Source organism: Stigmatopora nigra, chromosome 3 (assembly GCF_051989575.1).
Source record: "Stigmatopora nigra isolate UIUO_SnigA chromosome 3, RoL_Snig_1.1, whole genome shotgun sequence".
Lineage (NCBI taxonomy): Eukaryota > Metazoa > Chordata > Actinopteri > Syngnathiformes > Syngnathidae > Stigmatopora > Stigmatopora nigra.
In genome coordinates this window covers 7794596-7820246 of record NC_135510.1, presented here as the reverse complement: position 1 = coordinate 7820246, position 25651 = coordinate 7794596, and the positions used below count along the sequence as shown (strand labels likewise).

Here is a 25651-nt window from a genome sequence, read left to right as displayed (position 1 = left end):
GGACAAGGAGGAAATTCAAAAAAATGTATGGCAATTCTAGGAAACTTGACAATTTCTGAGCGAGGACCATAAGCATGCAAAGTACCTTGAACTCAGCCATTAGCTGCTCCAAGTTGACAATGAGCTGCTGCACCCAGGGGTCGTTTGCTTCATAGTCATTAAATTCCTCCTGTAAACCAGAGTGGCGGTTACCACGGATGTTTCAAGGGCACGCCGACACTGCGAGCGAATGTCTGACCTCCTCGATGTTATGTGAGATAGAGAGGAAACTGCTGATCCAGGGTTTGACTTGAGGCTTGATGGCGGTCGTGTTCAGCTCAGTCAGACCCTCCTAAGAGAGCAAAGTCGGGCTCTGTAACGTGTATACACCAATTAGAACATGTTTTTTTGCAGCTCCAACCTGCAAAAGGTCTTTAAACTTGGTAGATGTGTTCACGAGGTCAGACAAGCAGCTCTCAATTTTGGCTCGGTCACCGGAAGTCGACCCTTGACTGAACAACTTGGAGCAATCATTCTGCGCACAACACAAAGGCCCAATTAAGCGGAAGAACACTAAGAAAAGCAATGCAAATCTGTGATGAATGTTACCTCGAGGTTCCCCTTCAACGTTGAGATGTTCTCACTGCATACCTCAGCATTATTGAGCGTTACCTGAAAGACATAAATGTCATTTATAGTTTTGAGTACGACTGACACTGCTAGACATCCAATCAATTTGGACTTAGGCTCTGTATAATTGTCCAAATAGCATACGTGTCATCTGACTGAAACCAAAATGTGTCGATTAGCTTTTGTCTTGGAAGAATACGCTGATTCAGTTGGTCTGAACTATAAAGGTTATCTCCAGTGCGTAAAGGGTGTGCGTTGATCTCACCAAAAAAGCAGCCTTGGCATTTTCAGCGCTGTCAATGTTGAAATCGGTGTTGAATTTGCCCTGCTGCAAGCTGCTCTGCATCAGGCTGACTGCGCTGCTGACACCGCGCTGGATGTCCTGCAACGTGGTGGCTGGGAAGCCCTGCCTCAGCTTGTTGTACAACACCTCCCTGGCGGGTAGAGGACACAAGCATGAGACCCCGTCGAGCCCCAGCGCACACGGAGTCCGTTTCGGATGCGCGAACCTGAAGTCGGACTCCAGCACCGAGTTGGCGTGGTTGATCATGGCGCAAAGGCAATCGATGCTGGAGCTGGACAGAGCTCGACTAATGCACTTCTTTACGATGTAAAAACAGTCATCCACCATGCTGGATGTCAGCAGACCTTTCTCAAAGGTGTCCATTGTAACCGCCTGAAAAGAAAGAAGAAAGGAAAATCCCATTACGACAACAAAAAAACGTAATCTGACAGTTTGAGTCTTGGAAAAAAGCAGATGGCGGACCTTATTAACAGACTCTCTCATGTAGTATTCCTCCATTGGAATGTAGTATCCAATGAGCTCCTGCATGTTCCTGCTCAGCACACAGTGTTTGAGCAGCTTCTCCACATTCTGATTATGTTCTGATGGGCAAACACACATACACAAATTCCAAATAGTTACATGTTCAATGTCCAACATTGACAACAATACCACACATGATTTACCCGGTGTGATGCTCTGCGGGTCTCCCACTTCAAAGTCAGCCATTATACGTCGGCGCAAGAAGCGCAGGTAAAGCTCTGCCCTGGCGTTCATTAAAGTGACTTCAGCTAAAACTGGGTCCAACTCTCTGTTAGAGGCATAGACACAGTGATTGAATCAGTAAAAGTAACCACAATCTTTTAGTGGCACTAAAGTTTTATTTATTTATTTTTTACAACCTTGGATGCCATTTTACCAGGTTTGTACTATAAATTGTATTGAAGGTGCCCAAAATGCCATTTTTAAATTGTGATTTATTGTCTCCTCTGCAGGCTTGAGGTTTTTTTTCATTAACCCTTGCAAAAATTTTGCTTTTGAAAATTGTTTTCAATTATATTCATATTGGACATATTGTGAATCAGAAATTGTTTAGCTTCTGTATCATTGACCTGGCTGTATATAGTTTGAAATATCTTTACTCGGTTTGATAATTAGTCAATCAGTCTTCAATTGCTCTTCAATGACACCAAGTGTTTAGTGCCTCTTTAACTCATTGGCTGCCATACCTGGGTTCGATCCGCTCCCCGGGCGTACTCTTCATCATGCTACTCTGGACAACCTGAAACTACATTCAGAATGGAGAAGGTATCATATCGTATCCGCCATTAATCCTTATTGTCATTTAAATACTAAATACTTTGCTTAGGTATCCTCTTTGCTGTGTGAACCTGTCAACTATCTTTTGGCACTGTTGGTCACATTCCTGCTGCAAGTGAGTGATGAGCGTGTAGAGGTGTCCCGGACCGTAATAGGTCTCTACGATAGGCTGATGGGTTTCCACAACACGGGCAATGCCTGAAAATGTCCAGAAGTTTTCAGAATTATGAAAATGAGGACATTTCTTACAACAACAAATATATAAAGATATAATAGGTATAATCAATTCTTTCTACTGACCTTCTAGCAAAAGCGTCAGCGTATCTGCGAATATGAGAGGAGCTCTTTTGTCACCCAAATCTCCCCCCGTTGCTAATAGCAGGTTCTCTTCCGCTTTGGAGGCCAGCTGTGTATGACAGTGGGTGTGTGTGAGACAATCAAGACTTTACAGTCCCCTTGTTCTCTACTGACCTGGGTGCAAAGATATTGTCCAAAGCGAGCAAGGCCTTGTCCGTGGAGGCCCAGCAAGGGGAAGATCTTGAAAAATCTCTCCACCTGCGCCAGATCCACGGCAGCCACAGCTTCATCCAACTTGTCGGCCACGATGACCTTTAATTTCTGCTCAGCCTCCTGCAGCAAGAGCAGATTGGCATCCGCCGTGCTGCCTGTAGCAAAATACGGTCGTGTCAATCCAAATTGCGAATTAGAACTGGGAATGGTCATTTGACAAAATGGGGGATTAGCATGGAGGAACTATATTGAAATACACCGAGCAGCTTTATTTTCACATTTTGTGTCAGCTGTAGCCATGTCTGAATGGATTTATTTTAACGTCCAATCCTATCCAACGTAGACAAATGTCAAAATCAGCCAATGAGTTAAGGGCGCTATTCAACATACTTTCATCTCCCTGCCGGCTGAGCTCAATGACTGACTGATCCAGAGAAAGGTATCTATGGATATGCGCAGCAGCCTGTTCGTAATCTTCATTCCGCAGAGCTGTCTGGACGCCATCCGTGCAGAACTTCAAATCTAGGATGTCATCGGCACGCTGAATGACGTTGTACAGGCGTGTCTAGGAATTCATAGGTCAAAATCTTTAATATCTAGAGAAATGTTAAGACGCTCATTTCCATCCGTCATCTGCAATACAGGTAGACAAAAATGGAAACAACACCTTCAGCATGAAAATAACAATCAGTGATAGTGGAGTGGGGAGTATTTCCAAGTACTGACCGCCCTGAGTGCAGGCAGGCATATTTACCTTTAAAATGAATGTTAAATGGATTGAAATTAAATACTTTGCTTAAGTTAGATGTTCATACCTTGGCCAAGTCTAGTTGTCGGACTTTGCGGCTGACATTCTCTGCTAAACTGCAGGTAAAGGTGATCATGCCAGACAGTTGGCTGGCATCTCCTCCAATCAACTGGAGATTGGGCCTAAGAAGTCAGAAAGAAAAGTCAGAAAAGAAAATCAGAGCATCTGTGTCAACTTGGGACTGGCATTAAATCATCCAGAAAAGGATGGACAACTGATGTTACCCCATCCTCTGAAGTGCCAACATCTTTGTGTGAATGGTTCCCTCCTGTGCCACCAGTCGGTCCAATTCAACCTCCACCGCTTTCTAAACCAAATCCAAAAGAACAACAATCAAAGGGAGAATGTTACAACTGTAGAATTGTACATTTATTTTGGAGTCTGGTTCATTCTCGAACCATGCTTGTAAACCAAAAACCCCTATATGCCAAAAAGGACTTTCTCATCCATCACTGAGAGTAATGAATGCTTCAAGGCAACGAATTATGATTTTTTTGAATTATTATTTTTACCCTTACAGGGGACTCATGAGCTGCCACTCCAAAATTTCAACGTTATGTCGTGTAGAACGGCAATACTTTACAGATACATCTTAATTACGTATTTAACATACGAGAGAAGGGGTAAACCTGTGTTGTTGTTGCACTTTTTACCAATGAATATTAAACGGTTTAACCGTGTCACAGCCCAGCTACCTTTCTCCGGTATTTGTGTCCAAAATATGATTAAATACAAATGTTAAATGTTTTTTTTTCTTGGTAGTTCGGTTAGCCACGAAAGCCACTTCCAGTAGTTTGCTAGCATGGCCATACGTCAAGCATATTTCCTATCGTGATTAAATGCCATTTGTGACATTTTACACTTACCTCTTCCACGCAGAGCTGCTGGTAGACTCTCTCCAAGTCGTCCAGTTCCGTGAGGGCTGAAATAGTGTCCATACTTACGGAGGAAAGATTGCCTGAATCGCATCTTTTCGCTGGGACGGATCCACTGTCAGCCATTTTCAGCTGAAGTGGCCAAATAAAGTGTTTCCCTGGTTTAGTTTGCCAGGCACGCCTCCCTTCATATGCTTTCCACTGCTTAAAGATTCAAATAACGGGTGTAATACGCAATTATTGGATACAGATTAAAAAAAAGGCATACCAACATTACTTGTTAATAAATAGTACCACCAAAAAGAGGCAATTTAATCTCGCCTGTGAGAATAAAATCGGGGGAAAAAAACTTGATTAACGCATGCGCAATGTCTTTGTATACAAATATACAACGCCGCATAGCGAACACACGTGGAACACTATTTTAATTATTAAATAATAGTGTTCCATTTGTATGTATTATTATAATAAATACGATACAAAGCCCAGTAGCAAACAAAACAGGGACTTTATTTTAAAAATTAAATAGTGAGATGATGACAGTAGTGCACAAGTTTACAAAATACATATTATTCTCAGGAATTGTAATGCCTTATATTACTCTCAGTGTAAACAGTTGTATTACAATTTGTGAGTTGTTTTTTCACGTTTTATGCAAAACTATTTTTTTCTTTAATTTCATTCATGGACATCAAAATAAATAAAAGTTTGGCATTGTATTTATTTTTTCTGTATTTTGAAATAAATGACCGTATCAGCCGCATTGTCTTATGTTACCTTGCAGATTTGTGCATGTCTTTTTTATACGCTTATAAGCCATACCCTTGATTCAGTCAATGTGGCTTATATGCGAATAAATACGGTACTAAGTGGAAGGTCACTTATGTTAGGTGGGAAACCAAGGGGCGATCTTCAGGTTCTCTGGGAAGCAAGAGCAACTGACTTCGTTCCTTCTCAAACTCCTCCCATTTCTTCTGCTGCTCAGTTCTTTCCCTCTCCAGCTCTTCTCTTTGTCTTTTTAACTCTTCGGCTTCCTCCAGCTGTGCTCTCCTGAGGGACTCTATTTCCTTCTTCTCCACGGCGGCCTCTCTGGCGTTGACGGTCCTCAGACTTTGGAGGAGCTGCCGCTGATCTTGCAGAGCCTTCTCTTCCTCCTTCTGCGCCCTCCTCAAAGCTTCGATCAATTCCCGCTCTCTTCTGTAAATGCGTCTCTCGGCCACGCTTACCCTCATTTCCTCACAGTTCACATCTGAAAGAAAAATGACACCATACAATAAATCACTCAAATTCACCACAAGATCAACCTTGACCAGCATTTTTTCAATGGTATTCATCAATTTTGATAAATGTTTTTCTTTTACATTTTAAAATACAATTATTCAAGTATAACGTATGTAGTATAAACATTTTGCACGTCATACATGAATAAATACCATAAGGTGAAAGCTGACTGTTGGGAAACCCTGTACAATTAGCAGGTTTAACATAAATGTTTACCAGGAATTGCTCTATTCTCCGTAACCTCTACGGGACACGACTCCAGACCAACATTGGAAGTGTGCGAGGACAAGTTAGACTTTGTTTGCTGGAGTGCCTTGCGCCCCGGCCGTTGCACCTCGGGGTGCCTCTTTGCCATATGTCGATGCAGGTTGCTGGTCTTGCCGTCTGGGCACTTAAGCTTCTTGTTGCAAATCCAACATTGAGCACCATCCAAATTGTCCAGAGGCCGAAAATGTTTCCAGACAGAGCTACGGCGTTGGCATTTCATCTTTGACTGGAGCGAATTTTCAACCTGGGCGTGTTGTGCGTTTGCCTGAATTTCTGCACTAACTTCCATGGGGGTGGTGTTTCCTTCAGAATCCACTTTAGCTTCATTCACAGTTTCATCTGCTTTGAGATTCACCTGTGGATGGGTCTTTGACATGTGTTGGAAAAGGTTACTCTTCCTGCCCTGTGGGCATTTGATCATCTTCTTGCAAATCAAACACTGAGCACCGTTCACGCTGGCAAAATGATCAAAATGTTTCCATATCAAGCTTTGATATTTGGATTCACCACTTGACGGGAGCTCTGCTTGGATGGCCGCTTGGTCTGATTTTTCCAGATTTTGCCTAACAGGCTTACTTTCCTGTACAGCTAAGAGGATCCCATTTATAGCAGATTCAATTTCATCTTGTTTTGCAGGGGTAAAGATGTCAGACTCTCCATTCTTCAGTTCCACTTCCACTTTAAGGAAAGAATAAAGACTGTTAGGAATGCAATTAAAAACGCAGTGTTTATGTCATGTTTTTGAGAATGACTTACAATTTTACATTTAATTTTGTATTGTTGAGTCAGTACCAAATAAATAAAAATCCTGAGCATTAGAAATTCATATTTCAAAAAATTGGGGAATAAATAACATTACAAAATCGGACTAGAATTACCTTGTGTTTTTAATATAAATATAAAAATGTATTCATATTTTTAATAACAGCAGGTTTAAGCTTTCAGCCTTAATGTTCTCATATTCAGTTTTAGTAACAACGTACTTCCTAAGTGTAATCATGCGACAGTTGAACAAAGTGTTGTTTGTTAACTATTCAAACATATCTTTTGAGTTAAACTAATTATACTTCTATTACAATTAAGTGATTCCAGAGTAGTAATGGCACCTGTTGTAGTTTTGGTTCGCAGCAAAGCTACAAATAGTCAAAATATTCACTTTATACCTAATGTTAAAATTATGGGCTCCATGAATTAAAATGTTTGGTCGACGTTTGTAGAAAAAGTCTTTGTGATGCTAAGCTTTTTAAATGACCACATATAGCCGCTGGCACTTGAAAGGACAACATTTAAAAGACAAAAAGTGCCAACGACTAATTGTTACTCATGAACATTGTTTGTTATTTTCTATCCAAATCCCAATACAATTAGTTCATATCAGTAGAAATTACTAACTAAAAATAACACCAGTGGTATCGTGTTCTTCATGTCATCATTTTAGGCGCTGCATTATTAAGACTTTGTTATTGCAGTACTATAATGACTTACTTTATTACCAAATACTAATTAATTCCCACTTCATCTTTTTCAACCAACTGTCACATCCTTTGGTAAGTAAGTAAGCAAGTGTGAAACTGAAGGAACTGAACCATTGGACTGAATCTTTTCTCCCAATCATTTGGTCGAACATATCTCAAAGATTAAGTTGGGGCAAAAACACTGGTCGTCGACACCTAAATCTAAAAAAAATACCTTGTGCTTTTCCTATTTCCATGGGCTTTTGATCGAAGTTGGCGTCAATAGCGGTTGTTTGGCGGTCTAATTTAGCTGCTAAGGCAGGCTCTTCTGGATGATGAGTCCGCAGATGCCTCAACAACCTTGTGGTGGTTCCCTGTTCGTGTTTAGACAAGACGTTTTTACACAAGACGCACACAACTAATTCGTTAGAAATGTCTTTAAAATAATCCCAAACCACACTCCTTTTACGAGTCATATTCCTTGCCAAATTCCCCTATTCTGCTTTGATTTAACTGCTCCAAAGAGACATTTTATGACAACTCTTTTTGGTCGCTGAGCGGCTCACTTGGACTTCTTTTGTGTTCAACATGCACTGACAAAGAATACTAGAAGTACAACACTGCCCCTAACGGTTAATAAAATAACACAAAGTGGAAAACATGCTGTACAATGTAATCTTACTTTAGATTTGACTTCTCAAAGCTACATTTTATTTTTCAAATCTTTTTTGTGTGTGCAGTACTTCAAATCTATAATTTTTAACAATGTGTGGTATATAACAGATGCTTAAAAAAACAACTGAAAAATCCTATATAGTACTAATATGTTCATATGCAGTATCTGTATACAATGTCACTATTATATGAATATGAAAAAGACTGATAGCATAAAGACTAAAATATATACAGAAATATATAATTAGATAATTATAATTTAAAATAATGTTGTATATACTTCCCCCTGACTAAATAGAAATATAAATTAATAACAAAAAGAATAGGATTCTCTTCCCCTTTTATTTCATATTAAAATGTGGCCTTCAAAAAGGTAAAAGTAGAAGTACCTGAAAAGAAAGAGAAGCAAAAAAAAATAAGCAAATGGCATTTTATCAATTTCCCTTGACAGAATCAGAAAGAAAAAAACACCCTTAAACTAATAAAACTGTATTTATTAAAGGAAATATCCACCAAATGAACAGTACCTCTCCAACGTAAACACAACACATTGTGCTCAGAAGAATGGTCTGGAAAAATCAAGAGGGGGAAAAAAAATAAATAAATATTACAGGTTTAACAGAAATTCACAGACTGACCAAAGTGAACAGATGGCCCACACACAATACATTTTCCACAACCACACATAAATAAGTAATAACCCTCACACAAATAAATGTTAAATAAATTTTGCAGTGCGCTGGCTAAGAGAGGAAGCACGCCATGTTAAATAATCTTACAGTATCAGTGCATCAAAAATAAAACAAACAAAAGGTGATATAAGCATGAGTTGTTTGGAATGTTTATTAAGAGGGCTGAACATCATCAATTTTGTTTTGACAATTAATGTAAACTTACTTTTTCATAGTACAGTAAGAAAGTAATGCACTGATGGGGTCGTTAAGTCAAATGTTTAGTTTTTAATAATAATAAAACAATCCGAAATGTAGTTGTTTTAACAGTGAGGGGTGACAATAATGAAATCTGCTGTAGTTACAATATCCAGTGGTTCAAAAATCCATTCCAGCGTGGATTTGAGGAATACATTTGTAGCATTTTCCCCTCAAAAAAGTGTTTTAAAAGGACAACAAATGTAAACGACTGAGTTTAACCTCAATTGTTTGTTAATTAAGGCTTGTAAAAACACAAGAATTAAAACGCTGCTACTTTCAATAGTTGACAAGCCTTGCTTTGGTTGTCACAACATTGAGTTTGAAGCAAGAAATATACAAAAATATGTTGGTTCTTCCAAGTAAACGAAGTGTAAGAGGTTTGGGAAATTAGAGTTTATAACCAAAGGCCTGCCAGTGAATTTTAAACACAATCAGATTCAGGGAAAATGAGATTTCCCCACCGTCGTCAAAAAAATATCAGCTAATTTAGGAAAGAGTCCACAAAAGAATGCACTTACAACATAGCTTATTAAACACAGTCTTTAGTATTTTTGTATAATTCACCTCATTGTCTACCAATGGTGTAGTGTCAAAACATTGTGATATAAAGGTATTAAATGCTAAAAAAAAAAAAAACAACTTTGTCAAATCTGCAAATGTTCCAACAAAACTGAGCACCATTAACGGAACATCTGTAGAATTTTGCCAGTGGCACAAAATATTCAAATTTGTTAGTAAAGTCACTTCAACGTTTTCACAATAAGGTGCCAATGGACTTTTTTTAATAAACCATATCGACTAAACAGAACGAGAGCTAAAGTATTTACAAGCATTAGGTGTAAAAATAACAACAAGCTCACTAGTGAAGAGGAACACCACATTCCTCAGGAAAAAACATTCTCCTTAACATAATGGCAGCCATTAACGGAAATAGATGTCCAATCTATTTGTACAGTTCAAATGGATAGGACGTCCATTGCCATATAAAACTGCCAGGGAGGAAGGAGGTGACCAAAAATAAACTTTAAGTAGTCGTATAGTGTAAACTAAATGAAGTGAAAGCTTCACGCGTTTTAGTAGTCGCACTTCTAAAATAAACTTGTCACAAAAAGTCTGGGAAATTTCAGGATGAAAACAAAATCCATGAATTTAGGCCTTCCTTTAGAAAAAGTTAGATTTTTCTCTCCACAATGGCCTTCTTACTGTTGTTACTGCTTGCACGCAATTAGGCATAATAGTGTTAGTACATAAATAGACCTTATTGTCTGTCAGCGTTTTTTTTTAACAAAAAAGGTTGAAGAGAGAAAAACTGACTTCAAATTCCACAGCCAAAAATTGAGTTAAAAACATGTCAGACTTATAACTCAACAAAAACAGTTTTTCCAGTGTACTGAAAATTTGAATATTGGCAATAAGCTGGTTGTGTGCATTTGAAACTTCAGAAAAGGCTGAATAAAATGGACTTGTCAAGGCTATAGGTCATTTATGATTGACCCTGATATTTAAGGCCAAAATCCAGACATATTTGCGACACGTGTTCAATTAGTTCTTATTTCTCTGCAGGGCCTCGCACAGGTTGTGATTGGGATCGGGCTCTTTGCTCATGATATCCACACACTCCCACTCCCCGCTACAGCTGGAGCGCTTGACGGCCTCCACTACCGTCTGTACGTAGAGGCCGTCCTCGAACGTGGGTGCCGCGGCGACCGGCCCCCGCGCCCACAACCTCCGCTCCTGGTGCGCCTGGAAGGACTGTCTCAAGGCCTTGACCATGGCGCTCAGGCCCCGAAGGTGAGGTGCGGGCACGTCTTTGGCGTCGGGGCCGGCCCAGCCGCCGTCGCCGAGCAACAGCTCCTCGCTCTTGCAGCCGTTGCGCTGACCGTAAAGCTCGGTCCCCCTTGCCACCAACCTTCCCGCGGATCCCACGATCATCACCTCGTGCAAAAAGGACCCCGGCATGTTGAAGTTAAGGGTGACGGTGCAGCACGCGCCGCCCGAGCACGGCCCCATCAACATTTGAAAGAAACAAAAATCGTCACTGGTGACCCGCCGGATGCCTCTGATGGTGTCGTTTTGTTGCACAAAAGTGCGCAGGAGGCCGTGAACACGCTGCGCCCGCATCCCAGTCAGGTAACTTAAAAGGTCGACCATGGCCGAGCCCACCGTGTGCAAGCCCCCGCCTCCCATCAAGTCTTCGCAAGTCCAGCCGTACGAGCGGTCCAGGAGGCTGGGACCGTACACGCGTACGTCGCATACCTGCACCTCGCCCACGTAACCCTCCACCAACAGCTTCCGCATGGCGGCAAACGTGGGAAGGAAACGCAGGGTGTTCCCCATGATGCTGAGTAGTTGGGGGTAATACCTGGCTGCGTTCACCATCTGGAAAGAATCCACTGCAGTCGCGGCTTTCTCGCAGACAACATTCTTACCAATGCCTACAAAGAGACAAAGGAAAAGTCTCAGCTCATATCTCATTTTCTGAATAGCTTTATCTTCATTATGGTCGTGGGGGTGCTGGAGCCTATCCCGGCTGACTCCGAGCCAGAAGCGGGGGACACCCTGAATCGGTGGCCAGCCGATCACAGGGCCTAAGGAGACGGACAACCATGCACACTCACACCCAAACCTAGGGGCAATTTAGAGTGTCCAATCAGCTTACCATATTACATCATATTAACACAACATACCTGTCAACCTCTGTTTGACTGCCTGTAGTATAATTAGTATAATAACTAATATAATATAACTAGTATAATAACTGCCTATAGTACAAAAGTTGTTACTATACAGCGTACTCAATTTGAAATGATCAAAAAACTAATAAAATACGCGTAGATAGGTATGATACAATGGAATGATTTCTCCATTCGTTCACTCCTTTAGATGCCATTTCAAAGCCATTTTTCACTGTATCAGTCATTATAGGCCACTGTGAAGAAGTGCCATGTTTGGGTGTTTTCCCATCAAGTATGCAAACAATGAAGGCGTGACTATCAGTTTGAATTAGTAAAATGTCTAACTTCCTGATTCGTGAGATGTAGCAAAGAGATGATAAAAAAACAAAAGAGGAGGCCTCAATGGTTTGGATGGCCATGCCGGGAACACTCTCAGCCAGGAAGTTGCAACTATAAGAGGAAACTGAGGTCAACGCTCAGGAATTCCAGTCGAAAACTGTATAGCTCCACACCGTATGGTTCATCTTTTTGTTTATTCTTAACTCATTAATTGATAGCGGGGTGATAATGTTTTTTTTTTAGGTTTGTCATGGTTTGGATTTGTTAGTTTTAATGTTTTTAATTCTTTTTGAAGTTTTTTTTAATCAATGTGGATATTTTCAGAAGCAAGATTTAAAAAAAAAAACAACTAAAAAAAAGAACATTTAAAAATAAATGCTTCTATGGATACATTACAAAATGGAAGATTGAGTCTCTTAATTTTAGTTACTTTAAATCCATATATAGTTTTAGATTATATTTTTAATTCTAGTTTTCGTCCCTTTTTCACCAAAGATAGAAAAATTGGTTGATCCAAGTTTGCCTGTCACAAAATATTCATGTGTCATATAAACAATCAATTTCAACATAAATCATCAGTACATGCCGTGCTGTTGTTGAGTTAAATCACAAGTGTGCTTCAGACTTCTTACCCAGTGCTTTGACAGCAATCTGCCTTGTCATTGAGGGTGGAATATAAATACAAACAAGGTCAACATCTTGGTGTAGCAGGACGTCATCAGATCGACTGGTGTGAAAGGGGATATCGAGCTCCTTTGCCAGGCTGTACGCTTCCTCTTCACTCCTCCCCCAGAGAGCATGCACTTCGAAGCCCTCCGCTTTTAGCATTGGGACCAGCACCCGTGCCGTGCTTCCCGTCCCGAACACGCCGACCCCTGGCAGCATGACGGCGCCGCTGGCTGCAGCCTTACGTCCAAACCATGCTGACGTTCACATGCTCACTGTCAGTATCCTCTCTGGTGGCTGGAACTGTCACTTTACCCCTGAAAAAAAATAAGAAAAAGGTGAATATCAAATTCTTAAATAGATAGCAGTATTTTTGTCAACAATACACAGTAGACGAGTGATGACCTCTAATAGCGTGCACACACACTACCCTAAAAGGATACCCTGTACTGTACACTTTGCAAATGCAGTAACCGGATCAGATACAAGTAAGTCATAGCTTTTATCAACCATGTGCAGTTTTTTTGTTTGCACCAAAATATTTCTAACATTTGATTCATGATTCTTGCCAATATTTATTTGATTAGACAAATTTAAGTTTAGTCTTGCCCAGAGCAGATTTGGGATCTCTTTCCAACATCATTTATTTATTCATCTTGTTAATTAATTGTATCTTTTGCTTCATGGAAAATGTGGCTCAGTAGCATTGGAATATGTTAGGGGCACCTCGTAACAATAATTTTCTTTGTTTTGGGGCTTAAGATTTGTCATAAATTGTTCATTCCTACATTCTGGGGAAACTAAGTCTTCATTTTATACTTGAAAAATACTGCAAGTCTGGCTCTGTGTTGCAACCAAGCAAGTTTATTTAGTGGCCAACGGACTCTCTCTTTTTCCACATTTATCGACAAGGGAACGTGGCGAAACAGCTCAATAATTAACCAGCGATAACACGACATCATACATTGTAAGTGAGTGTGCATAAGAATTGTTAGCACGTTTGCCAGCTAAGCAGTTAGCCGAGACGAAACTAATTCAAAACAGTATACGACGAAATAAATAATTCACAGCTATAGAAATAACAGAATAACTCTATATGCATGTGGGAAAATTAAATGCAAAGCCTACTGTTTTTTGCAGGCGAGTTCCTCAATGGCAAGTGTTCAGCCGGGCGCTGCCCAGTTGCTAATGATAACTTCAGCATACTAGATGGAGGTGAGTGCTGAACCAGAGATGTGCAAAAAGAAAGACGCTCACTCTGCAGGAAAACCCAGTACAAGCAACATTATAAACGCATAGCTTACAAATAAATCCAGTACATTCAATTTGTGTTATTAAATAATTTATTGAATGAATGTTAGACATGCAATACGTTTCCGTGGCCATAAATCAAGTGAGGTTTGTTTGCCAGGCATTTACATCTCGATGTAGTGGTTGCCATGTTTGGCCAGGCGTACGAAGAAAGATCGTTTAAAATTTTAGTGTTACACATGTCGACATTTATCAGCAATTTGTTTTGATTGAAAGGAACAGAAATTTTTGACACGTGTATCTTAAAACAAAAAAGACTGCTTCAAAATAGGAATATGAATTGAGAAAAGATAACGTTCATTCGTGACAGACGCGCTCAAACATATGAAATATATAAACACATGGTTAGCTGTCTAAAAGAGTCGGCCATCTTGCGTCAGAATAATTTCTGCCAAATTCCAATGGAGCGTCTCCACAGAATTCTAATTATCGACGGAATTGCAAGTTGTTTTGTCAATAACAGACAAATATTCACTCATACCCATATTGCGCATCAGATATCTAGTTTTTCTTTGTAGAAGATGTCTATAGCAAGACGTGGTGACTGCCTCTGCCAGGTGACTTTTTCCTTAAAGCAGTACACAACATTATCCGATTCAAAACTGGCACTGTACCTACTGTGTTTGAATTTTGGAAATGAGGCCCCCGGTTTCAATCCGGATTGGCCAAAATTATGATTTGGGCTACCAATCTGAACAAGGCCTAATTGACAACACATTGCAATTGGCAGAACCGAAGAGTGGTGGCGGAGCTTTTGATTACCAGCAGTCAATATAAATTCAAGTGTTCCTCGCTTTGGTAATTTTACATTAGATGTTGTCAGTGTTTAAATCATGTTCAGAAGTATTGGACTCAGCTCAGCACTTTGTAAGTATTCTCTTTTTGCTAATGGCTGTGTTCAAGATTGCGATACAGAGTCTAAGGTAATCCACCATTAAACAGTATCAATGACTGTTTTCTCAAAACTGTTTTCTAGTGTTGATGGCAACATGGTTACTCACCACAACAGGTGACTATCAAAATTCAAGTGATGAAAGAGTTTCTTTTTTTCATGTTCACATTTTTGTATTTCTTTCCAGTTGTCGAATCTAGATTCCAAATAACCACCTGTGAGTTAAAAAATTCTGCTATCCATCTCCTTCACTGTGGTAAGAGTTCAGACTTGGTCTAATTGTAAAACCTTACTATGTTTCACAACAAACCTATTTTATTATTATTAATTATTTAATCCAACAATTTTGAGGGGGGAAAAACTGAAGTAAAATGGCACTTTGACCAATGTGTGACAGGAAATGGCGTCATCAATATAGAGCAGGCTTTGTATGGTCGTTCAAGCTCAGCAGTCTGTGCCGTGGGAGCAAGTCGTCAAGAGGTGGTGAACACGAATTGTGCTCGCCCAGACACACTGAAATACCTCAAAGCAATGTACGTATATTGGCAAATGGAGAAACCCCCCTTTTTTGTTGGGTGGGGGAATTGATTTTTTTTTTTAATTTTGACTCGAATGATCAATGGTATTTAGTTTTTCTCATTAGCAATTAGTGGTGCTTTGTAAATGTTCTACATTTTGATTTAAAAAAAAAACTGACTCCGGTATAAATATATTGAATGGAATTTAGATGATTCTATGTTTCGTCTGCAGTTGCGATGGCAAGAACGCATGTGAGCTGAGCTCTGATCATTTCCAGGATCCTGATCCCTGCATTGGCACACTTAAATATTTGCAGACCAACTATACCTGTTTGCCTTCAGGTATGCCATTGCGTGCTGTATTAAAAAAATCACTTCATACAGTTGCTAATATTTTTATTTTACCCCAACAGTTACTGTGGTGGTGTGTGAGAATTCGGAGTCATTTTTGTATTGTGGTAGGCTTGCGTCCTTGGACACGGTGTATTTTGTTTTGGTTTTGATCTCTATTCCACTTTCATCTCAATTCCAGAGGAAGGCCAAAGAATTTTCATCTTGGGGGCGGACTATGGACGGCGTGATCGGAATATATGTGCATTCAAAAGGGCTCCGCATGAGATAGAAAACACAGAATGCACGCGCCCGACAAATATCGTCGCCACAGAGTATGGAAGGAAAGACTGCAATTGTATATTAAGCTGATTGGTAAACTATTCTTCTCCATTGACAGGTGTAATAACAAACACAAATGTGGGATCAAAGCCAACAACGCTTTGTTTGGAGACCCCTGTAAAGGCATCTACAAGTACCTGGAGGTTGCTTACACGTGTCTTTGTATGGAGTTCATATCAAATTTCTCATCACAACAAGCACGTCTTGATTATAGTTTGACTGTATGGATTTTTTTTTCCTCCCCCAGATCCTGGGCAGCGGTACTAAAGGAAATGTTGGCAAAAATGGAGTGTCTTCAAATGATCCTTCAATAAAGATGACATGTGTTTATAAGCAGTGTCTTGAAAGATTGAGTGTTGAATGACCACAGTTTATTGTTAAATATTCAATTTGCATTTGATTAATTGAGATCTGGCAGTTTGCAGAGGGAAGCCACATTTGAACTAAAAGGGTGATTTAATTTCTAATGCTTTGAGTGTTAAATTATATATATAAAAAAATTGTCCCATTGACTGTGCTATATAAATGTCTTTAAATTTGAACTGGGAAGGGTGCTAGTGATTTTACATGACAATTGACAGACGTATTTGCTAATGGAAACATTTACATTATAAGATGTTTTAATGTAACCTAAAAGAAACTTGATTATAAATTATAATGCTTGCTTTTTGATTCATATTGACCATTAGTTGGCCAAATTTTAGAGCAATAGTTCAAATTTAATATCACAATGCTTAATATAAATTAGCTTATGAAGCAGTCAATTAAATGATACATATATTTTTGAATGTGGTTTCCTTCTGAGGATTTTTTTTGAGAAACATGGCAGGGATTACCTGGGGTCTAGAGTTGTCACCAATGTACTTTTTACGGACTGATTAATGCAATGGGCAGCTCATTTGTTGCTACTTTGAATTCACAGTTTGTTGCAGTTATTTGGGAATAAATCAGTTTCTTTGCAAAGATTTCAAATTGTGACTGCCAACATTGTTATCCCTTATATAAAACTACATGTAGCAATCATTTCAGATCATTTTAATTTTCTTTAAAGTGCTTAAAAAAACCTATACTGTTTTACCTTTTAATCTGCTGGCTGCAATAATACTTTTTGAAAGCGTGTAATTCCAAAACATGGTCAACAGGGGCAGTAGCGTTTTCGTGGTCGTGCAGATGCTTCGCAAGGCATTCTGGGATTTTTAGTCCTAAATGGAGGGCCGCTTCGTTGACATCCAAAGGGGGGAAATCTAACAAACCGTAGACTTCTTTAAACCAAACACCACCCTCAAATTACTTACAAATGTGCATTTTATGTGTGTGCATTCCACTAAAAAAAGCGTTTTGTTTAGAATCCGGCACAATCCAAAGTTGGGCACGTCCGGTGGAAAATAAACAGGAAGTACTTGGTGTTGCGGAACGTGTACTTCCGGCTACAGACCGCCGAAGGAAGACTACGCTCACAATAAAGAAAAGTATACAAAATTGAAGGCGCCGATTGACTTTGCTGGCCATCAGCGTCGGTGTTAACATGCCTGGGTTTACCTGCTGCGTCCCCGGCTGCTACAGCAATTCGCACCGGGACCGGGATCTGCGCTTCTACACCTTCCCGAAGGACACCGCGCTCCGAGAGTTGTGGCTGAGGAACGTCTCCCGGGCCGGGGTCAGCGGCTGTTTCAGCACCTTTCAGCCCACTACGGGGCACCGCGTGTGCAGCGTGCACTTCGTCGGTGGGAGGAAAACTTACAGTATCCGCGTGCCTTCGCTTTTCCCCCTGAGGGGCGTCAACGAGCGCAAACATCGGCGTGGCCGAGGTAAGAAGCTGTCCACGGCTGCAGCCCCCGCCGGAGCCGCCGGGACCACCACCACCACCACCACCGCGGGCATCGTCATTAACACGGTGTTGGGGAGCACGGCCGAGGGCACCGGCGGGGAAGCTATCGACGACAGCATCACAGTGGTGCAGATCGGTCAAAACGGGGAGTATCTGGGAACGGCGCGGCTTCCCGTGGCCACCGAGGCGCCATTCACCGCGCCCGTCGAGGCCACCACCGAACTTGCTGCCGCCGTCGCCGCCACCGGTGCGACCGGTGCGAAGGACGACGCCTCCTCTTCGGCGGAATCGCAGCAGACCTTGGTTCAGTACGTCAGCGTGACCAGCAGCCCGCTGGACCACTCGTACTCGTTGACCACCGGCACCACGTCGGCCGAGCTGCTGCGCAAACTCAACGAGCAGCGGGACATCATCGCCCTCATGGAGGTGAAGATGAAGGAAATGAAAGCCACCATCCGCCAGCTCCGGGTGATGGAGGCCAAGCTCAAGGAGGACGTGCGGGAGCGGGACCGGCTGCTAGGCGTCCACCCGTCGCCCCTCAACGTCACCAAGAAGATCTGAACAGAGACAAATCGAACTGAGCCTTTGTACAAAAATGTATTTTCAATATCTGCAGAGTTGATTTTTTTCTTTCCAAGCCCCGATTGTGCACACAAATGGCTGGCTGTAGCTCTGGGATTGGCAGTGACAATTCGAAAGCCGTTTGAGCGTTTACAATATAGTCGTGCATTCATCTTAGGTACCGCTTGCAAGGGTGGTGCTGGAGCCGATTCCAGCCAACTGTGGGTAGTAGGCGGGGACACCCTGAATCGGTGGCCAGACAATTGCAGGTCACCATGTGATGAACAATAATTCACGCTTACACTCGTACCTAGTGTTCAACCAGATGCATTTTTGGTGTTTTGGTATGTGGGAGTAAACCAGCGTACCTGGAGAAAACCCACGCAGGAACGGGTAGACTGTGCACCCTGATGAAGCAAATTCACATGTTGGGGTGTTTTTAATCACAATATTTTAGCCATTCATGTTTTGAATGTGTATTTTGGTTGAGAAAAAAACTTTTCCAATGGGAATCAACTAGTAGTGTTATTACAAGAATTGATCATTATTTGACCTATTTTCGACTTCTTTAATATTCAGTTGAAGGTGCAAGTACTAATACACTCAAGAAATATCTGTATTATAGTAGAACCTGGGAAAACTAGTAAGGACTAAGACAAATGTTTATTTTTACTACTGAATAACATGTCCAATATATACTGTTGACCATTGTTATCTCTACTAGTTATGTTAAAGCACAAAATGTTACATATACAGTAGCATTATTTTATGTTAGTAGTAGAACTAGTAGCATGCAGTCTACTAGTCCTGCAGTCCATCTTTTGGGCATTTACTCCAAATACTTGTTTAAGGCCCATGTACTTGCTCTTTAATCTCACTAGTAAGACAATGCTGCACACCAGTAGTGTGTCAAACTATAATAGTGCATAGTTGTTAATGAGAAAGGTTTTACCTTGGCACTGGTAACAAGTAGTTGTTGTACTAATACACCAAAATAGTCCATCAGTTATACTGCTCTAGTAGACTCAAAAAACTTAACACATTTAGACAAGACTATGGGTTTTCTAAAAGTGCCCTCCATTTCGATATGTGATTTGCTCTATCTACCAGTAGGACAGTAATTGTATGCATTTTGAGCATTTTGTTGATGCTAAAAGAACCAAATGACAACTTGTTTATGATGTTAGAGTATCAGCGCATTGCAATTTGTCATTAACAGGTTAGTTTGCACACTATTAGACCAAAAGGTTGCAAAAAAAAACAACTGTCATCATTTGTGCTAGTGTGCCTAATTGTCTTACTAGTACATGAACTGAATATTGATGATTTGGATGTAAATAAATACTCCAACGGCTTTCCATTATGTCACTTATCTTTTACTGCTATTTAATCAGTTTCACAGTCAATAGTTTACATAGTCTTGCCCATTAGTCCAATTTAAATATTAATGAGAATCAAAAGAATATATCAGTAGTCCAGCATATTCATGTTTTCATGATAGAAATTATAAGAGATATCCATCAACAGAATTCTCTGCCAATAGATTTTTTTGATGCATTAAAAGCAGGCTTTGTTAAACCTTTTTTTTATCTGAAAATTAAGACCTCAATTTGTAATTTGATTTGTGCTTGGGGAATGGTAAATGCTAAAATAGAAGGATTTTGAACCAATAAAAACTGATATAATCTTCCCTCATTTTAATAGATCAGCACACTTGGAACTGATTATTTTTGTTTCAATTTTTATTTCTGTTGGCATTATGAATACAGATAACAGTGTTTCTGTCGCAGATTTTACAGAGTGAGGTTGCAACCTATCAACATGCTGTTAATGTTATTCATAACTGCTTGTTTTCTCAATTGGCAGTTTTATTACTGGCATTAGCACGTGTTACATACGGACATTTCTGATTTTTGGATTGACATTTGTCACATTAAATGACATTTTGAAGTAGATTTGTTTGACTTCTTTCAGCTTCTACCTGAAACAATTAACTCTACTATCAATCCTTACCAGCTAACTAAGTTCACAGTAGTTTGTGGCATTAGGTAAAAGAGGAAAAAAATACCAGTACAAAATATCCACAGGACACACTAATCTAATTTCATTTAATTGATTCCAATGATCGAAATATGAGTATTTTGAGTCGCAGAGTGAGTGAAGTTATACCTGTTAAAATTACAATTCATGACGTCAAGAGTAACATTGGATGAAGGGGTGAGTATTCCACAGAGGGAGTGCCCAGACTAATCTCATCTGGACCCCCCACCCCCTACTTCCGAGTTACATAAAACGTTAATCCAGTCCTGTCAATCAAACTGAAACAACTACACATCCTTTTTCCCCCTCCATAGGTTGCCATTATTGCAACTCAAACCTTCAGGCCAACTACCTTCATCATTACTGATTGGGTAACAGATCTAGCAAAATATTTTTTTCAATTATCAAACACTCTGCATTTGACAGTTACACACCAATGCATTTTATGAATTTAAAAAAAAAAACATATCCACGAGGTGACGGCGTGAAATGTGTGTGTGAAACAAACAGCTGCCAACAAAGTAGCTTCCACGACGATGTATTGATTGAGGCCAGAGGCTTCAGACACAGACAGATTAGTCTTCAGTTAATGGTTGTATTAAACCGCAGATTAACAATGGGCCGTCATTCCTCCTCTGTCAGTTTGCAGATGTGAACTAGGATTTACACTAATGCACGTTATTGCGAGCCATCTGTAGGCCGGTGTAGCACATGATTTGGAGGCCAAGAAGGACAGAATAAAAATGGTGAGCAAACAAGAGAGAATAGAGTGAAAAAAGGAGGAAACTCCTTCCCCCACCATGGGCCTGTCTGACCACCACTCATTACTTCTTACCCCTCTTTGTGGATAAATGTCTGTTAGGGCAGGTATATTTACTTTATGTGGGAGCAGAACATGTATTTGTTTGCATGGCAGGGGGAAGAGTTAGACAAGTCAGAGTAATAAGTCCTATACAGTGAACATGATCATATTGAAATGAGGTAAATTTTGAGTAGAACTGGCATGGCAGCACTCTTGTGCCAAATTTTGGATACATGTCCACTGTAGTCACCACTGTACCCAGTACCTGTGTACACTATATATATGTTTTTAAGATGGCGAATAATGTGTTTCATTTTTGTCTTCCCTTATTGAGCCACACAAACAAGCTTTGCAACGTGGATTGCGTCGACTCTCAAAGGATCCTCTTCTCCCACATCAAAGTCTCAGGTGGGCTACTCTCATCTGTATTAGGACACCATCTGTTCACAGGAATGGAAAAAAAACGAGACATAATCATGTTGTTTTACATCTCTCGGTCCACATTTGTAAACGTGGGATTGCATTACAGATCATTGTTTGTTTTGCACACTATTACAATGTCTCTCTCTCTCTCTCTCGATGTATTTTTAGTGTGTGTCAATAAAGGTTCTACTAAATACTAAAGACCGGAAATTAGAATGCTTTAATCCATCCAGTGTGCTGTGTTGGGTGGTATACTGCCATTGGTCCAACCCTTTCATGACGCACACACACATATACACATTTAGAGATATACACACACACAATGATAATCCAGGCAGCTTGTGCCTGTCCGCGTTGTGTACTTTTGGAATCTCATGAATTCCCAACGGATGGTGGCTAAACGCTGGACATTTTTGTGGATTTCCATGTGACATCTGAGCCTCTGTGTTGGAGCAGGGACTCAGCTTCACGGGACTCTGCTGAGCCCAATGATGAAGTCCCGGCCTGGCGTTGCAGTTCTCTTCCTGCTGCCTATCGCCTTCTCCATCAGTAAGATTTATTTTTAATTCTTTTGTTTGAATTTAATGTGTTTGTGGAAAATATTGTTGAAATTGTGATCTATTTTTAGTCTTGAATGATTTTGGATAGTCCAGCAAGTCAAAAAGCAGTTTGAATGACTTCTAAATGACTTGACAAGATCGGAACGCTAATTACAAATGTGTGTATAATTTCACATGCAAGGGTAAAAAACAACTTGATTCTTCTCTTTTAACATTGCCTTGAACCGTATGAGAACTGTGATGCTTGTTAATAGTGTTGTATGTGTAACGTAGTGCAAAATTGTTTGTTAAAAGGATTATGCAATATCTTTAAATGTAGGGCAGCTCTGATCATACAAGGGAAATCAGTAAAAAATTGTCTTGAAATTCTTTATTTTATCCTATTGTGATAGTACGCACCTACCAATTAATGGACGTGTAATTTCTAAAAGCGCACTGGAAGCCCACAAAAAGGGCATTTACTCTATTATAATATTTACTCAATGACTAACATTGACAGCAACAGACATCCAATTTATTTAAACTGTGAATTCTGACTATTTTCAGTGCTCCCCACTCAAAAATCGAACGGACACCTAATGCCGTCAATCGCAGCCAGTGAGTTAAACAAATGCCCAAGAAAGTGTCAAATCCAACTATGTTGAAGTTACTGCTGTAACTTCAAAACCATCTACCATATTTTCTTAAAGTTCATTCGAGTGTTAAAGTGAAATCCTATTATTCAAGTATCAAAACCTTGCTTAAATAACGCTTTCCAGAATAAAAAGAGGGTTGCGTCTCATCAGTGCTGTTATGTAAGAACACAATGACTTAGGCTTTGACAATGTGTAATCCTTCCAGATGAATACAACGCAACATATTTTTGCATCTATTGGATCCTTACAAACATAAGGACTATGCATTTGACTAAACTATGTGAAATCCCCCAACCAGGGGAATTGCGATTCTTTGGACACATGTACTTTGATAACAACTTTTAGCTTTTCTCCAGGCTTGGTTCGAGTGTGTCACGGAGCTGCAATCGCTGTTTCGTGTGGTTCCATCTACAAGAGTTTTGCACAGTGTTTATTGACACTTGGGGACAGTTTGGTGGACATTCAAAAAGATCAGGATGGGCAGGATATAAGCACAGTCTGCAGGTGAGAATCGACTTGTCAGCTTTGAACTCATCCATGCACTTCATTTTTTTGCAAACCTTTATGGTGTTATATCTACGCATTATCAAAAAGTAACAAAAATTAGGATTGGAGAATATTTGGCCTTCAAAATGAGGGAAAAATCAATTTAGACTAGATATTCATCAATAATAGGTAATAAGATGTAAAGGTCTTTATTTTCTGACTCGTGTTTATCGTATCTGGAATATTCAGAGCAACAGGCTGGCAAATTAGCCAGTGTGGTTCTAAAAGACAGCGATTACACAAGTAGTGCCCCTAAAAATGACATTTTATTGGCATTTTTTTGACATTTGCTGTTGTCAGAACATTTCTTACACTTGACTTTGGTATTTTAAGTTGACCATTTGACCAGTTGTCTTTTCTTCTTCCTTCTTCAAGGTCTTGGAATGAGTTTCATGCTTGTGCCAACGCGGCCATGTCAGGCTGTCCTAAAGAAGCAGCAGCAGTGTGGGAGTCCTTAAGACAAGAATCCCGGAAGGCCCAATTCTCCGGAAACCTCTACGACATGTGCGCCAGCCTCACCACCCTGGCCCCTAGCACTGTGCCTGCACCCCTCACTCCTCCCCCCTCAGATCAGACCAACCAAGAGACACTAAAGGGGACAACGTGCCGAAGGAGTCCATCAATCGCCACAATCATCGTTCCAACGTGCAGCGCTTTGGCAGTGTTGCTGTGGATCTAGTTTCTTTATTTTCTGCTGAAAACCAGCTGAGAGACGCTAGTATGGCTGCTTCTTGACACACACAATGTTCAGTATTGTCTATTTTGATTGTATATTCCACCCAGCGACATGAATTACCCACAAGTCTTCTCGCCATATCGGTAACCAGATCAGGAGAATGATAAAACCGGCTTTATTATTATTATTTTTTTTAAGTCGCAATAACAGTCAACAGTCAGGGAGAGTTGATCCCAACACATGAGTGAAGATCACAGGTCAGGAACGCTTGTGATTAGGCCTCAATCCGAAAAATGAAGGATTTCAGAGAGAGTCAGGCCCAAAGTCTCATTGTGTCTTTGCTTACAGCTTTAAAATGTATTTGAGCGCGATCAGATTAAATACTAATGTGCTCTCAGAAAGAAGACAAACTAATTGAAGTAAATATTTTTTGGGGGCTCAAGATGAGTGGACCTGCCAGCTTTTGATAGAAAGTATAATGAAAAACTTTAAAACTTTATAAAATCCTGGCCTCAATTTTAACATTTTGTGTCTTGCAATGATGTCCATAAATGTGAATGCTAATTCTTATTATCTTATGCTTTATTGACTCATCATTGTTTTTAATATGATTTTGATATACTTTTATATAAACAAGCTAAATTAATGCCATAAATGTTAATACATAACAATTTATCTCATTTAGGTGAATAATATCAGCAATACACTTTCTTTAGCCCCCCAGACCACTCAAATTTTATTTAAAAAAAGTAAGTGTTTAGTGTTAAACTCATCGCATGCTAATGGTCCAAATTATTTAAATTAGGAAATTAGATTGACATTTTTCATTGCCATTGATGGCACTAGACATCCAATCCACTTTGACTGGGAGGTCTGGCAGTAAATGATGCCTCGACTAGTCATACTATATTGGACGTCTTGTGTCGTCATTGGCAGCCAATGACTTAAATGACTGCCCTAGAGTTATAATTAGTAAATATTTTTATTTTTTGCACATATTAGTCCACTTTATTTGATTTTCAAAGTTTTATTCATGACCTGTTAGTGAGTGGGCATATTTCCTCATGGGGTGCATGCATGCATGCGATCTTAATACTCTTAAATGGTTTCATAACAATTGTGGCATGACTATATTAGTAATCTCCCGTCGTTGCGTGTTCGCTGTGTTGGTGTGCCTCCAACCTTTTGAGGTAGCGCGACAAAAACTTTGAAAAAAGGAGCACAAGGACGACAGCTCACCTGACAGCTAACAGGTCAGAGGTCAGATGCACTATCGCACTAAAGCTGCAGCATGATGATGAATATTAGAAAGCAGAATCTGCTGAGCAAGCTATTCTGCCCTGTTATATGAAAGACTAATGTATTAAAATTTCATTAAAGTCAATTATTCTGATAGTATACTTTTACATACTTTGCATAAGTGTCATTATTGAGTTTAATTAAACAATGCCGTTGTTGACATGGAAGACGACCGCTTGCATGTTTAAGGTTTC

General features: G+C 40.1%; 6 protein-coding genes across 13 annotated transcripts in view; 3 read left to right on the top strand and 3 right to left on the bottom strand.

The window, feature by feature from the left end:
* cog4 (component of oligomeric golgi complex 4) overlaps positions 1 to 4748 on the bottom strand; it is a 35830-nt gene extending 31082 nt beyond the window's left edge. For all 3 annotated transcript variants that reach the window (XR_013325799.1, XM_077712668.1, XM_077712667.1), the window contains exons 1-16: positions 4397 to 4748; positions 3755 to 3837; positions 3538 to 3652; positions 3113 to 3287; positions 2684 to 2877; positions 2513 to 2618; positions 2253 to 2410; positions 2122 to 2180; positions 1579 to 1703; positions 1376 to 1494; positions 1119 to 1285; positions 875 to 1043; positions 589 to 651; positions 401 to 514; positions 239 to 331; positions 86 to 169 (exon numbers count right to left, since the gene is read on the bottom strand). Coding sequence is in view for 2 of the 3 variants with exons in the window: in XM_077712668.1 (XP_077568794.1) it covers positions 86 to 169; positions 239 to 331; positions 401 to 514; positions 589 to 651; positions 875 to 1043; positions 1119 to 1285; positions 1376 to 1494; positions 1579 to 1703; positions 2122 to 2180; positions 2253 to 2410; positions 2513 to 2618; positions 2684 to 2877; positions 3113 to 3287; positions 3538 to 3652; positions 3755 to 3837; positions 4397 to 4531 (1959 nt within the window). In the remaining variant the exon portion in view is untranslated. The remainder of the gene's footprint in view (positions 1 to 85; positions 170 to 238; positions 332 to 400; positions 515 to 588; positions 652 to 874; positions 1044 to 1118; positions 1286 to 1375; positions 1495 to 1578; positions 1704 to 2121; positions 2181 to 2252; positions 2411 to 2512; positions 2619 to 2683; positions 2878 to 3112; positions 3288 to 3537; positions 3653 to 3754; positions 3838 to 4396) is intronic.
* A 146-nt stretch (positions 4749 to 4894) lies between these two features.
* LOC144194427 (uncharacterized) lies at positions 4895 to 7994 on the bottom strand. Of its 6 annotated transcripts, none has more exons than XM_077713500.1 (3): positions 7643 to 7994; positions 5903 to 6631; positions 4895 to 5654 (listed from the first exon to the last, which is right to left on the bottom strand). In XM_077713500.1, exons 1-3 carry the CDS (start codon positions 7881 to 7883, stop codon positions 5287 to 5289), a joined length of 1338 nt encoding a protein of 445 aa, XP_077569626.1. In that variant the 5' UTR covers positions 7884 to 7994; the 3' UTR covers positions 4895 to 5286. The 6 variants fall into 6 exon arrangements, with proteins under 6 accessions (XP_077569626.1, XP_077569627.1, XP_077569629.1 ...); XM_077713501.1 differs by lacking the exon at positions 7643 to 7994 and adding an exon at positions 7117 to 7339; XM_077713503.1 differs by lacking the exon at positions 7643 to 7994 and adding an exon at positions 7060 to 7139.
* Positions 7995 to 9021: 1027 nt separating this feature from the next.
* Positions 9022 to 13952, bottom strand: gfod2 (glucose-fructose oxidoreductase domain containing 2). Its single transcript, XM_077713507.1, has 3 exons — positions 13823 to 13952; positions 12661 to 13011; positions 9022 to 11449 (listed from the first exon to the last, which is right to left on the bottom strand). The coding sequence occupies exons 2-3, from the start codon at positions 12911 to 12913 to the stop codon at positions 10557 to 10559; spliced, it is 1146 nt and encodes a 381-aa protein (XP_077569633.1). The 5' UTR covers positions 12914 to 13011; positions 13823 to 13952; the 3' UTR covers positions 9022 to 10556.
* Positions 13953 to 14627: 675 nt separating this feature from the next.
* On the top strand, positions 14628 to 16420 carry LOC144194419 (L-rhamnose-binding lectin SML-like). The gene is made up of 9 exons (XM_077713486.1): positions 14628 to 14872; positions 14982 to 15014; positions 15085 to 15153; positions 15295 to 15430; positions 15648 to 15757; positions 15829 to 15873; positions 15948 to 16080; positions 16146 to 16249; positions 16335 to 16420. Exons 1-9 carry the CDS (start codon positions 14839 to 14841, stop codon positions 16352 to 16354), a joined length of 684 nt encoding a protein of 227 aa, XP_077569612.1. The 5' UTR covers positions 14628 to 14838; the 3' UTR covers positions 16355 to 16420.
* Positions 16421 to 17478: 1058 nt separating this feature from the next.
* Positions 17479 to 19839, top strand: thap11 (THAP domain containing 11). Its single transcript, XM_077714153.1, has one exon. It carries the CDS (start codon positions 17613 to 17615, stop codon positions 18474 to 18476), a length of 864 nt encoding a protein of 287 aa, XP_077570279.1. The 5' UTR covers positions 17479 to 17612; the 3' UTR covers positions 18477 to 19839.
* A 2156-nt stretch (positions 19840 to 21995) lies between these two features.
* nrn1lb (neuritin 1-like b) lies at positions 21996 to 24608 on the top strand. The gene is made up of 3 exons (XM_077712400.1): positions 21996 to 22290; positions 23293 to 23440; positions 23858 to 24608. Exons 1-3 carry the CDS (start codon positions 22230 to 22232, stop codon positions 24159 to 24161), a joined length of 513 nt encoding a protein of 170 aa, XP_077568526.1. The 5' UTR covers positions 21996 to 22229; the 3' UTR covers positions 24162 to 24608.
* Positions 24609 to 25651: the final 1043 nt, after the last annotated feature.

What these genes read in the sequence shown, in the direction of transcription:
- gfod2 (XM_077713507.1), bottom strand. Translation starts at nt 12,913, where the DNA reads ATGCTGCCAGGGGTCGGCGTGTTCGGGACGGGAAGCACGGCACGGGTG. An exon ending in GATTGCTGTCAAAGCACTGG is followed by an intron (nt 11,450 to 12,660) that starts GTAAGAAGTCTG and finishes GTCTCTTTGTAG; the next exon opens with GCATTGGTAAGAATGTTGTC.
- thap11 (XM_077714153.1), top strand. Translation starts at nt 17,613, where the DNA reads ATGCCTGGGTTTACCTGCTGCGTCCCCGGCTGCTACAGCAATTCGCAC.
- LOC144194427 (XM_077713500.1), bottom strand. Translation starts at nt 7,883, where the DNA reads ATGACTCGTAAAAGGAGTGTGGTTTGGGATTATTTTAAAGACATTTCT. An exon ending in GGAAATAGGAAAAGCACAAG is followed by an intron (nt 6,632 to 7,642) that starts GTATTTTTTTTA and finishes CTTTCCTTAAAG; the next exon opens with TGGAAGTGGAACTGAAGAAT. An exon ending in GGAGAATAGAGCAATTCCTG is followed by an intron (nt 5,655 to 5,902) that starts GTAAACATTTAT and finishes TTTTTCTTTCAG; the next exon opens with ATGTGAACTGTGAGGAAATG.
- LOC144194419 (XM_077713486.1), top strand. Translation starts at nt 14,839, where the DNA reads ATGTTCAGAAGTATTGGACTCAGCTCAGCACTTT. An exon ending in TATCCATCTCCTTCACTGTG is followed by an intron (nt 15,154 to 15,294) that starts GTAAGAGTTCAG and finishes AATGTGTGACAG; the next exon opens with GAAATGGCGTCATCAATATA. An exon ending in CTGAAATACCTCAAAGCAAT is followed by an intron (nt 15,431 to 15,647) that starts GTACGTATATTG and finishes TTTCGTCTGCAG; the next exon opens with TTGCGATGGCAAGAACGCAT.
- nrn1lb (XM_077712400.1), top strand. Translation starts at nt 22,230, where the DNA reads ATGATGAAGTCCCGGCCTGGCGTTGCAGTTCTCTTCCTGCTGCCTATC. An exon ending in GCCTATCGCCTTCTCCATCA is followed by an intron (nt 22,291 to 23,292) that starts GTAAGATTTATT and finishes GCTTTTCTCCAG; the next exon opens with GCTTGGTTCGAGTGTGTCAC. An exon ending in GATATAAGCACAGTCTGCAG is followed by an intron (nt 23,441 to 23,857) that starts GTGAGAATCGAC and finishes TCCTTCTTCAAG; the next exon opens with GTCTTGGAATGAGTTTCATG.